Source organism: Nicotiana tabacum, chromosome 6, assembly GCF_000715075.1.
Source record: "Nicotiana tabacum cultivar K326 chromosome 6, ASM71507v2, whole genome shotgun sequence".
Taxonomy (NCBI): domain Eukaryota; kingdom Viridiplantae; phylum Streptophyta; class Magnoliopsida; order Solanales; family Solanaceae; genus Nicotiana; species Nicotiana tabacum.
In genome coordinates this window covers 155,562,090-155,574,330 of record NC_134085.1, presented here as the reverse complement: position 1 = coordinate 155,574,330, position 12,241 = coordinate 155,562,090, and the positions used below count along the sequence as shown (strand labels likewise).

Here is a 12,241-nt window from a genome sequence, read left to right as displayed (position 1 = left end):
ATGGGCGAATAGTTTATTTATTGTTACTGACTTTTCTTTTGAACTCTTAGAGTCGCTCCATAGTCATTTTTATTAGTGTCAGGAGTATTCATTTGTTAAATTGGATTAGTTACTAGTATTGCACTTTCTTTCCGTATTTTTGAGATGAGCTTAGTATTATCATATTTATAAGGTTGGTAGTGTTGGTAAAAACTTGTTTGTTAGTTCATGAAGATTATGGTTGATTTAGGTAAATATTAGTTGGTTGTTAATTATTTATGAGATAGGAAAACTTTTGAATAGTCTTAAAATAGGGAAAACTCTGTCCGATTTTCTGTAAATTATCGTTGAGGCTTACTTGGGAGCACTTGCTCCTAAGCGCCGGTTAAGATCCTAAATTGGGTCGGGACAAAGTTGGTATTAGAGCCCTAGGTTATTCTTGTGTCCTAGGTTATGGAGCACACGTTAGTAGTAGAATCTCAATTATGGTTATGTAGTCGGCCATTCCCATAATCGTGATTCTGCGAGCGCGTGATAGATGTGTCTTGTCTTTCTTTCTTATTCCTCCGTACGTGTGTGGAGATTATGTTCAAATAACTGAATCTATCATTACTTATCCTATTCGTGTATGGCTCGAACCAATTACCATATAATAGAATTTGGTTAGAGGTTCAAACTTCAAATACGTCAAATTTCGCCAAAATTCGAATCGCCAAAAAAAAATATTTTCCAAACAATGGACATGCAACCATCTCCAAGAAAAGAAATGCTACATAAGTAGTATACAAGATTAGTGAAAGGTTCATTGTGCCACTATGAGGTGCTTCTATATTGGTAAGATGTGTAATAATAGTTCATTTCGAAAATTTGTATTGGTCCACCATAGAGGAATGCTATCACAAAAGGTACTTACCTCCGTGAAAAAAAAAGAAGAAATTTTTTAAAACTTGATAGATATAATGGATAAACATGAGAAGAATGATCAACAGAATGAGGTTCTAGAGTCCTCATGTACCTAGAAGATTGTAGGGAACAATGAAGTGTCCTTAATAAAGTCCCTAAAGTTGAAACTACCAAGTTTATTATTTCTGATAATTCAAAGGATCCTCAAAGGTTTTTGATAAAATATTTACCACATGAGGAGCTATAGGATATTTCATGGAGTGATATGTGGAACAAAAACAACTTATAGACCTAAGAACATGTCGAATACATGAACTAATACCGTACTCTTAAAGATGCCAACAAGAGCAACATAGATAATTTGCAAATGATTTCACTAAAGTGTTTTTGAATCACTTCCTTCTTGATAATTCTAATATGAACTTGCTTGTAAGATAGTTTAAGAAATTAATTCAGACGATGGATGTACTGACAGGTGACACCAGGCTATATCAGCTGGCTAAGTACGTGACGCCTTAGGTTTAGAGGCTTGTCGAATGGTTGGTTAACCGTTTAAACAAGGAAGTAATCTCACATACGAATAATCTGACCTATTATGTAGAAGTTGAACTCGGTAGGAAAAAGAAAAATTAAGAACTGGATATGATTGGCATGCAACTAAGAATTTATTTAAGAAGGTAGAGACCAAAAAATCTCACGGTATGAATTTTTTTTTCTTTCTTATATGGATGAAGAGTTAGATAAATAACATTTAGATATCCTTTAATAGTTGCTACTTTTATGGAAGAATCTTGTATATTTGAAACTTTGTATTAAGCTTAACAGATTCAAGTTGGAGGAGAGGATATCCTATCTAGCTAAATTGTACTTGACCTTGTTAATTTTGACGTGCTTATAGGTGTGATTGGTTATCATCTTATCGCATTACCTTTTATTACCTTGCGAAGGTAGTTAGATTGACATATCTAGCAAACTTTATTGTGACAAAAAAGATCATATACTAGTGATAGTCGAGGTTATATCATTTAAGAAGGCTCTATAATTATTGAATAGGAATGGTTAGGGTCTCGAAACTTCCGTAAAGAGATCGAAGTGATGTGAAACTTAGTTTGAAAAGTAAAAGTACTAATAGTGAGAGAATTCTTTTATCTATTTCTAAGGATTTACTAGGACTAACCTGAGTAACAAAGATAAATTTTTTATTGACTCTACACTAGATACGACATATATCAAGACCCCCATATTGTATCAAACTAGTAAAGCAACGAGAACTAAATAAAAAGTTACATGACCTACTGACAAGGATTTTATCAGACAAGCATATCACCTAGGGGTGCACTGATATTTTTTGTGAAAAAGAATGGCAGATCTCTAAGGATGTGCATTGACTACATGTAATTGAATAAGGTGGAAATACGGGGAGGGGGGAATTCTCATATGGATGGCCTATTTCATCAGTTATAGATAATCACTACTTCTCAAATATTGATCTCCGGTCTTGTTATCACCAGTTTGAATTAGAGACGAAAATATTCCTTAGACAACTTTCAAAATTTAGAACGAGAACTATGAGTTTCTTGTAATACTTTTTGGACTGGCCAATAATTCAGCTGCATTCATGAATTTAATAAATAGGTTGTTAAATGCGGCTCTCCTTATATTTGTTATTGTGTTTATTGGTGATGTTCTGGTATATTCTTGTCGTGAGAAAGTGCATGAGGTTCACCTAATATGTTGCAACCACTACATGAATATTAACTTAACGATAAATTCTTCAATTGTGAATTGTGAATCTTGGCTAGACTTTGTGGTATTCTTTGGACATAATCTAAGAATGAAAATATGGTAGATTCTGAGAACATAGAAGCACTTCATAGATGGCCAAGACTCATTTCTCCTATATAGATTGACCTTTTGGCTTGACAGGCTATTAGAGGCATTTGTGTAGGATTTCTCTAGAATAACACCAACACCCACCAAGTTAACATGAAAAATTGTTAAATTTTGGATAGAGGAATGAACGTTGAGATTCCAGAAGCCTAAGGCATGTTTGACAACCATATCACTGTTAGCCCTATTCCAATAGGTTCTAGAGGATTCACGATGTTCTGTAATACTTCAAGAGTAGGATTAGGATATTTTCTCATGCAGAATAGTCGTGAGATAGCTTATGCTTCAAGGAAATTGAGGAAGCTTAAGTCGCATTATGCACTCATGATTTGGAGATAGTCACAGTGATTTTTCTTTTTAGGATGAGACACTATTTATACGAAGAAACCAATTAGATTCATACATAGCACAAGAGCCTGAAATACTTTTAAACCAGCAGAGATATAAAGATTTAGCAATGATGATGGAAGGAACTACTGAAGATATAATTGTACTATTTTGTATTATTCGGAAAAGATAAATATTATGGCTTATGCATTAAAAAAACATGGGTAATTTGGTGCATATAGCTCCTGTAAAGATACTTCTGAAGAAAGATATGCATAGACTAGAGGGTACACGTATAAGATTCAATATGAAAAAAAATCAAAGATATTATTAGCTATTGGTCAAGCCTGATATAAAGTGCATAAATGCTAGTAACTACGAGGATGAGCGATTGCGCGAAATACTAAGATGACATCCTAGCTGGTAAACTCAAGGATATGACTTCTAGCAATGAGGGTATTTTTTTCTTCTTTTCAATTAGGTAATAGATTATGTGTAGCAGATGTAGATGGCTTGAGACATGTTACAAACTCTTGATGAAGCCCAAGACTTTGATACACGAATATGCACCATGACCTGAAGCAATTATATTGGTAGGAAGAAAAAATATTACTAACTCTATTTCTAGTTATTTAACTTGTCAGCAGGACAAGGTTGAACGTCATTGGCATTCGGGCGTACTACAATAACTAAAGATCCCAAAGTAGAAACGGGAATTAGTTACCATGTAGTTTGTGATTGGGCTACCTTAGCTTATAGGTCATGACACTGTGTGAGTAATTGTAGATCGGCTTACAAAATCAGCACACTTTTTGTCGATCAAAACTACATACAATGGGGCAAGATATGCGTAAATATACATGAAAAAAATTTCTGACTTCATCAGATTTCCGTGTCCATCATCACTAACGAGGATCACAGTTCACCTTACACTTTTGAAAATATTTTCAAGAGGTATTGGGTACATGAGTAGATTTTAGTATTACATTTCATCCGTAGACAGACGGGCAGTCTGAGCATATTATACAAATCTTGGAGGACATGTTGAGAGCTAGAATATTTGCTCTTGGAGGTAATTGGGATGATTCCCAATCTTTAACTGAACTTACCTATAATAATAGCTTTCGTTTAGAGCATGACATCATATGAAATATTGTGACGAGTCGCTCCCTTATTAGATGATTAAAAATAATGAGGCTAAGGTATTGGATTCAGACTTAGCAACATAAGAAGCTATTGATAAAATCAGACAGATATTACTTGCATCACAAAGCAAACAAAATTCTTATGCGGATAATAGAGAAGAGACTTAGTGTTCATAATTGGGGAAAGGGTGTTCTTACATGTCTCCCTTATGAAAAGCGTGATGCGGTTCGGAAAAAGAGGTAAATTGAGCTCGAGGTTCATAGGAACATATGAGATACTTGACCAAGTAGGAGCTGTGGCATATCATTTGGCACTTCCTCCTGAGTTATCTTTTATTCACACAGTGTTTCATGTCTCAATGCTAAAAAAAAGTGTATATCAGACTCATCTCAGGTGCTCGAAGCACCAACGGTATCGCTTGATGAGAAGTTGTCTTATGAGGAGGAGCCGATGGCTATAGTTGATACACAGGTAAAGAAGTTACGATCAAAGGAAATAGTATTCGTGAAAGTCTTATGGAGAAATAATACCGCAAAAAAACTACTTGAAAAGAAAAGAAAAATTCCAGCGAATCAAATATCGTCACTCATTTCAATCTATAGGTATACAAATTTTGTAAATTCAGGGACCGAATTTCATAAGGTGGGGAGAATGTGAAAGAATTGTATGAAATAGATAGTGTAGAAATTTTCTCTATATTTCATTCAATTTCTGTACATCTATTTATACAGATAAAAAGGAATAAAATCTTGTTATCCTACTGTACAGGTGTAATATTTCTATATGCCTAGTCCTAACTAATTGTACTACTAAGCAAAGAATATAAGGATATAAATCCTTCTGTACAATCACGTGCTCATATGCACAAAATAGAATCCTAAGTCTACAGTTGTAATGAATCAACGGTCTTGATTAAATAGACTTCATATGAGATGTGTGATTGTGATTGAATAGCTGGCACTGAATTGAATGCTTGAGATCAAAAGAATTGTGATGGGATAAGAAGCTTTGGTTGTTCCGACCAAAGTCATTCTCCTTCTAACTAAGACCTAAAATATTTTTCTCATTTGAGATCCTTGACTCACTTTCTTCTTCATCTAAAATTGCCATGGCAGATGTTAAATAATTAGCTCCTCCAACAGAATGTAATACCTTATAGTTTAATAAGGACAATAAAGTCTTTATCCAAAAAAAAAAAAAAGAAGTAACAAAGAATAGAAGTATTTATGGGCTAAAGCCCATTGGAAAGAAATAACGAAAGAGCAAAAAAAGGGTTTAAGGGGAGGGGTACGAAACAATAAAGTTTGGGCAAAATAAAATATTTAAACAATCATAAGGGGTTTTGAAAGTTTGCCTACACAAAAACAAAGAATAGACTTTGGATGAAACCCTGTAGCAATTTTGTCTAACATTAGCATCATACAGATTTGCAAGAAGGAAAACCATTGGGAAAAACAGTGAAGCAGAAAGGAAGATTTGAGGGGAGAAAAGAAAAACTATGTTCGGAAGTTTTTAAAAGGACAAAGAGTTAAAATTAAAGGCAATTTCAAAGAATTAGCCTTATTAGCATTACAGTGGCGTAAAATAGAGAAGTAAATGAAGCTTTGAAGTTTTAGCGAGTCTCTTTTGGCTCGAGCAAGGTAAGTTCTTCTCTATAGTTTTACTTGCGCTTGTTCCTCTGGTTTATAAAATTCCATTGCGTTAACGAAATTAAATATCAATAAGAAATATTATGGGCAGCAATGATATTTTAAATTATAGTTGATTCATTTTTTTTAACATTATAGCAAATAAACTATATGAAGACGTTTTTTGAGATACTGGAGTAGTTTATGTTATTTGAGAATTAAACGAGATATTATGAGAGTCGGGGATACTAGTTGATTCGAGAAAAATAAGAATATCCCGTGGAATGAAAACAGGGAAAGAATTAAGTTCAAAAAGTTTAACCGGCTATACTAGTGCTCGTGGTGTTGATACATAGATTGGTTTTGTGACGATATAGGTAGTTGAAGAAGTCGAACAAATAGCTCGCAGTGAGAAGTTCGATATTTCAGTACTAGTACTGTGAGTAGTAATCTTACTGCAATTTGTGTTTTCATAACCTGCATGGTTTATACATTATTTTGAAAATAAAATGTGTTACCGAATGTTTGAAATTACATGTGGGACAAGTCCTTTACTTGATATGGTACTGAATAGTTTACTTGAGATGTTTATAGCTTTTTAAAAGGTTCTCACTGTTACTAGACGTATTTTACTGTCACTTGAGATATGATTACCGTTACTGAAAATTGGATTACATGATTTGATAAGAATTAAAATGCCCTGTACTATTTTGAAAATGCTTCCATGTGAATATTTACTGTTTAAAAAAAAGTATAAATGGGAGGAGACTTTGAAGGATCCCGTAGCTAACGGCGGGTTCGTTAGACCTGGTGCACCTTATATTTATAGATTACCGATTACAGTTATAGCCCTCGCTAGTGGGAAGGTAGAACTAGCATACAGTTACAGTTTTTCCCTCGAGTAGGGACCTACAGTTATATTTGACTCCTTTTACGAAGGGGTCCACACAGTGATACAGATACATGATCCTTTCTTGGAAACCTCCCAAACATAAGGAATTGATATGATACAGTGCTTACCGAGTTTATTACCGAATTGTTAAATTGATTTCTGTTACAAGAAACACATGATGAGACTGATTATTCTTACCGTTTTGAAAGGGAATTTCATTTTTATGATAATTTCTGAAATTTATTATACAAGCATGTATTTCTGACTTGTCCCCAATCAGAAACGGTTGTGGTTAAGTGTTATTACTCACTGAGCTAGCGACTCATTCCCCATTATTTTTTTATACAGAGAAAGTAGTTGATGCGAGCGAGGATTTCATTAATTAAAGTACACGAGTTGATAGTTCCTGGTGAGCTCCGCACTTGTTCGCGTGGGCGAATAGTTTATTTATTATTACTGACTTTTCGCTTGAACTTTTAGAGTCACTCCATAGTCATTTTTATTAGTGTTAGGAGTATTCATTTGTTAAATTGGACTAGTTACTAGTATTGCACTTTCTTTCCGTATTTTTGAGATGAGCTTAGTATTATCATATTTATAAGGTTGGTAGTGTTGGTGAAAACTCGTTTGTTAGTTCATGAAGATTGTGGTTGATTTAAGTAAATATTAGTTGGTTGTTAATTGTTTATGAGATAGGAAAACTTTTGAATAGTCTTAAAATAGGGGAAACTCTGTCCGATTTTCTGTAAATTATCGTTGAGGCTTACTTAGGAGCACTTGCTCCTAAGCGCCGGTCAAGATCCTAAATTGGGTCGTGACAAATTCTCGTCCTGCTATTCAAATTTATATTACTTGATCAATTTAGAAATCAAGCTAAGAGGCTTCTAATTGACCTTTCTTTTGTTGTTAATTTGTTCCAACTTTGTGAACACTACAAATTTATGTGGGTATATTCTTGCTATGTTACGCTATTTAAAAAAAAAATAATTAAAACCCTCCACTGGACTGGAGAAAGTGGGTTGGGCTGGTCTCAACTTTGGCAATTTAAATATCTCCACATCTGCATCAATCTCTTAATGGAAAAAGCAGGCTGATCCATAACAAGATTCAAATATAACCCAACAAGGAAATAAAGGAACTCATCAAAATATATTTAGCCAGCTGCCAGTTACATTATAAGTTTATTAAAAAAATTAAATATAGTGATCCACTTGAAGAATTGATTCCTCCACATGTATTATTGGTGCTGACATGGCAATATACAATTGGATCATAGCTCATCTTAACATTCACTTTTAATTTACTGAATAAGGTCATGGCTATTCTTTTAACCTATAGGCATCAAACCCTACCAAAATTGTTATAGTGTGAGTTGTAAGCCTTAAGGCCAATTGGATTGGTGGTAGACACATCAGAAAGGAAACTGTGGGGCCCATTTTGGCTTTGTGTATTTTCCTATTATAGAAAATAAATGAGCTGGTCAGGGGGTTCTGCCCAAGGCAGGAAATAACTAAATTAGGTTAAATGGAGCATTAAGGGAAGGAAAGCAATTTGGATTTCTGATTAATACAGTACTGTTGAACAACTGTAAAGGATAACAAAATAAAAGGTAAAAGGAGTTTAAAAAAAAAAAAGAGAAAGGGATTATTAGATAGCTTCCTTGAATCTAGGCTTTGTTCAATACTATACCCCTCTATATAAATAGCTCATTCTCCCATTGTTCATAATGTACTTGTAAGCTACAAACAAAAAACTATCTCTTCACTAGTGAGGGATTTCTGTTTATTGTGTTCAGAAGAGATGATTCATTTGGCTTTTACATTTGGCCTCCTAGGTATAAAGAAAAATACAATATATTTGCTGGCTTGTCTTCCCTTTTATCCTTTTCTCATTTTATTAATGGTTACTATATATATATACGTACGAAGCCATCTACAAAGCTTGAATTGAAACCCTACAAAATTAAGTGTTTTTTAAAGGCAGAGGAGACAGTAAGAATCGAACTCACACATATTGTGGGTCCAACAATTACATAAATTTTATTTTTTGTCTTACTCTTTTTGTGTTATCGCATGGATTCACTAGTCCCTTTAACAGTAATCATCCCGCTTCATTATTTTTTCAGCTTAGAAACATTTGTATCGAAACACATTTCATTGTTTTAGACATTTATTCTTAATACCTCACTAAGTTTGAATTTCCTTTTTTTGATTTATTTTAGGCAACATTGTCTCCTTTATGGTCTACCTTGCACCAGTGTAAGTATTTTCCTAAAGCCATGCAATGCTTTACTTTTTTTGTTTCTTCAGAAAGGAAAAAAAATAATTATGAAGTGGAGAGTTGAAATGATAAAATTTGGTTGCAGGCCAACGTTTTACAAAATTCACAAGAAGAAATCTACGGAAGGGTTCCAATCAGTTCCTTACGTGGTTGGCTTATTCAGTGCCATGCTTTGGATTTACTATGCATTTCTCAAACCTGATACCACTCTTCTCATTACCATTAACTCTGTTGGCTGTTGCATTCAATCTTTCTACATCTGCTTCTTCCTCTTTTACGCCACAAAGAAAGCTAAGGTATTGCAACAAATTTCCAATTCATTTCGTTGGCTTTTTCCCTAGATTGAATGTTCAAATATTATTTCAATACTAAGTAAACGTTTTTCTTTTTTTTGGTGACACAACGTAGATGGACACAGTGAAGCTGCTTCTTTTGCTGAACTTCTTTGGCCTGGGCTTAATCATTTTATTAACTCAATTTCTTGCAAAAAGCTCCAACCGTGCTCAGATAGTTGGATGGATTTGCCTTATTTTTTCCTTGTGTGTGTTCGTTGCACCTTTGGGTATTGTTGTAAGTATATTGTTACGTTCCGTCACAATTTTTATCTTCCTCTTATTTGTAACGCTGTGAACTAGTTTGCATGTATATCGACTATTCTACTTGAATCTTTAATTTTCTTTCATTAGCATTTATATATGAATATTTTTGTTTTGACTGCAGCGACAAGTTATAAAGACCAGAAGTGTGGAGTACATGCCATTTCTCCTATCATTTTTCCTGACATTAAGTGCCGTTATGTGGTTTTTCTATGGTCTACTACGCAAAGATTACAATATTGCTGTAAGTTATAAAATAAAATAAAAAATAAAAAAAACTTTCCCTAAAAAAATCATTTCGTTTCATTTTAAATAAGTGCCCTAATGACTTCTTTTAATTTGCAAAATAGATTCCAAACGTGCTGGGATTCACCCTTGGAGTGCTACAAATGGTGCTTTACGTGATTTACAAGAACGCGAAGAAGGTCACAAAAGAAGTAAAAATAGCAGAAAAAGAAAATACAGTAACAATTGTGGAAGAGCATAAACTTTCAGAGGACAAATTAAAAGAGCAGATTATTGATGTTGTGAAGTTGAGTGCAATGGTGTGTTCAGAAATAATTCCAATGGTTCCTGAGCTGAATGAAATTAATATGCCTCAACTCAATGGGATTATTAAGGGAGAGAAGATAAAGCCAAAGGAAACCATAGAGGCCTCTATTGAAGTCTGAACCTGCTAATTAATATGACAGTGGCTTGTTTAATTAAGTGATATTATTATCTAACTAATGTTATTGATCATGTTATGTACTCCAAATACTATTTCATATCTAGGTCCTCACTAAGTGTAATTTAGGCAGGGCAAAAGCTCTGATTGTGTGTGCCTAAGTTAATTAATTATGTCTTTTATCTTTTGATTCTATTCGATTTGTAGCTAAAATATAATGTATTAATGAATCTTTCAGTTCCAACACAGTCTCCTACCTTTTTTCTCAATCTCTAATTGTTAAATTCTTTGTTTTCTATTCCTTCTCTTTCGTTACTTTTAAACTGAACAACGAAGATTAAGTAAAAAGATTAAAAAAAAAAAACTTTCGTTTAATTGCATGCAAGTATATATTTGGAAATTAAATGACAACTACACTTTACGTGTGTGACCATGCAAGAAAGGGGTTGCGAGAAAAAGAGAAAATAAAACAAAAAGAAAATGAAAAAAATAAAATAAAAACGACGAACAGAATAAGACTAGAATATGACTCCAAGAAGATGGGAAAGCACACTCGTGCAATATATGCTTTTGCAATGTTTGCTTAACCTACAGTGGCTTTGAGCAAGTTGCTTCAATTTTTCTCCTCAAAATAAAATGAATTTCCTTAAAAAGAATGTCTACGAAATTAATTAAACAAAGGATATATAAGGAAATGTTAAATTACTCATTTAAAAAAATTATTAATAAATGAATAGATTAAAAGAATTATTACAAATAAATCAAAATAAGAGAGATAAGCATAATATTGTAAACTACAAGAAAAATTAATGTAATGAAGCCAAACTTAAAGGAATGTTTATAAACTTGATATAACCTAATAATTAAGTGATTTGTTTAAGTTCATGTATTCAACCGGAAAAGGAGACAAATATTAACTTTTGCGACATACTTTCAAAGATGATACAAATTTTTAACTTTACACAACTTCTGTTGATCTCAAACTGGCAATTAAATTGGCCCGTCAAGAATCTTTTCTCTTTTTATTCAGTATTTCACCTTATTAATGTAACACGTCATCATGTTGAACAAGGATAAAGATCTTAATTAAGCGACAAATCCAACATAACAGCTTAAAATATGACTCAAAAGATGACATGGGGCTGGGGCATGAGAGTTGGATTCATGGCCAAGATTGTCGGTAAAGTTTCCTTTTTCATTAATTGGCGTGAAATACATACTGCCGTTATATCCTTTTCATCACATTTTATGTAAAAGCGTTACATGAACATAGTTTTTGAGATATCAAAAAGTTGAACTTATGCAAGTAAAGCCAGATTTATATGCAAAGTACCAAAATTATTATTTTAAATAAGCGATGGTGAGTTTCACATATCTTTTTTTATTTTCTCTACTTATAAAAGAACGAACTTTTATATTAAGTGAGCCCCAAAAAATTATGCTTCTGGAATAATCAGGCCCTCAACTTCTTAAAAAAAACTGGTTTCAGTCTTTTTAGAATAGATTAGAAGGAAAGTATGAATAATGAAACAGCAGGAGCTGAGTATCATTTTTACGAGTTATATTTAAAAAACTATATCAATCATTCTATTTTTAATAATGTGTAATAATGTGATTAAGCTTAGTTTTTGGGTATTGTGCCACAGATCCAGATTATTAAACACAAATTTTCTTAATATTTACAGACCTTGCAAGTTGCATACATACAAAAGTTAGCATATATGGCAGACAAAGAAGACATAGATAGGGTAATGTCTTTTTCCTTTCAATGAAGCCTATCCACTTGTTCTAACCCCTCTCAAACTTGTGAACAATTTTTTTCAGAAACACTTAATAGTTTGATATATTTCTCCCTTCAAGCATTGGCTCGGCAGTAAGATGCCAAAGCCAAAAATAGAAAAATCCTTAGAGATTGAGATTCCTATGTATAGTG

At 33.2% G+C, this 12,241-nt stretch overlaps 1 protein-coding gene across 1 annotated transcript; it reads left to right on the top strand.

Annotated features, from left to right (window-relative positions):
- The first annotated feature begins 8,475 nt into the window (after window positions 1-8,475).
- Window positions 8,476-10,577, top strand: LOC107801304 (bidirectional sugar transporter SWEET12-like). Its single transcript, XM_016624615.2, has 6 exons — window positions 8,476-8,599; window positions 8,987-9,023; window positions 9,131-9,341; window positions 9,454-9,615; window positions 9,766-9,885; window positions 9,992-10,577. The coding sequence occupies exons 1-6, from the start codon at window positions 8,566-8,568 to the stop codon at window positions 10,310-10,312; spliced, it is 885 nt and encodes a 294-aa protein (XP_016480101.1). The 5' UTR covers window positions 8,476-8,565; the 3' UTR covers window positions 10,313-10,577.
- The last annotated feature ends 1,664 nt before the right edge of the window (window positions 10,578-12,241 follow it).

What these genes read in the sequence shown, in the direction of transcription:
- LOC107801304 (XM_016624615.2), top strand. Translation starts at nt 8,566, where the DNA reads ATGATTCATTTGGCTTTTACATTTGGCCTCCTAG. An exon ending in ATGGTCTACCTTGCACCAGT is followed by an intron (nt 9,024 to 9,130) that starts GTAAGTATTTTC and finishes ATTTGGTTGCAG; the next exon opens with GCCAACGTTTTACAAAATTC. An exon ending in ACGCCACAAAGAAAGCTAAG is followed by an intron (nt 9,342 to 9,453) that starts GTATTGCAACAA and finishes GACACAACGTAG; the next exon opens with ATGGACACAGTGAAGCTGCT.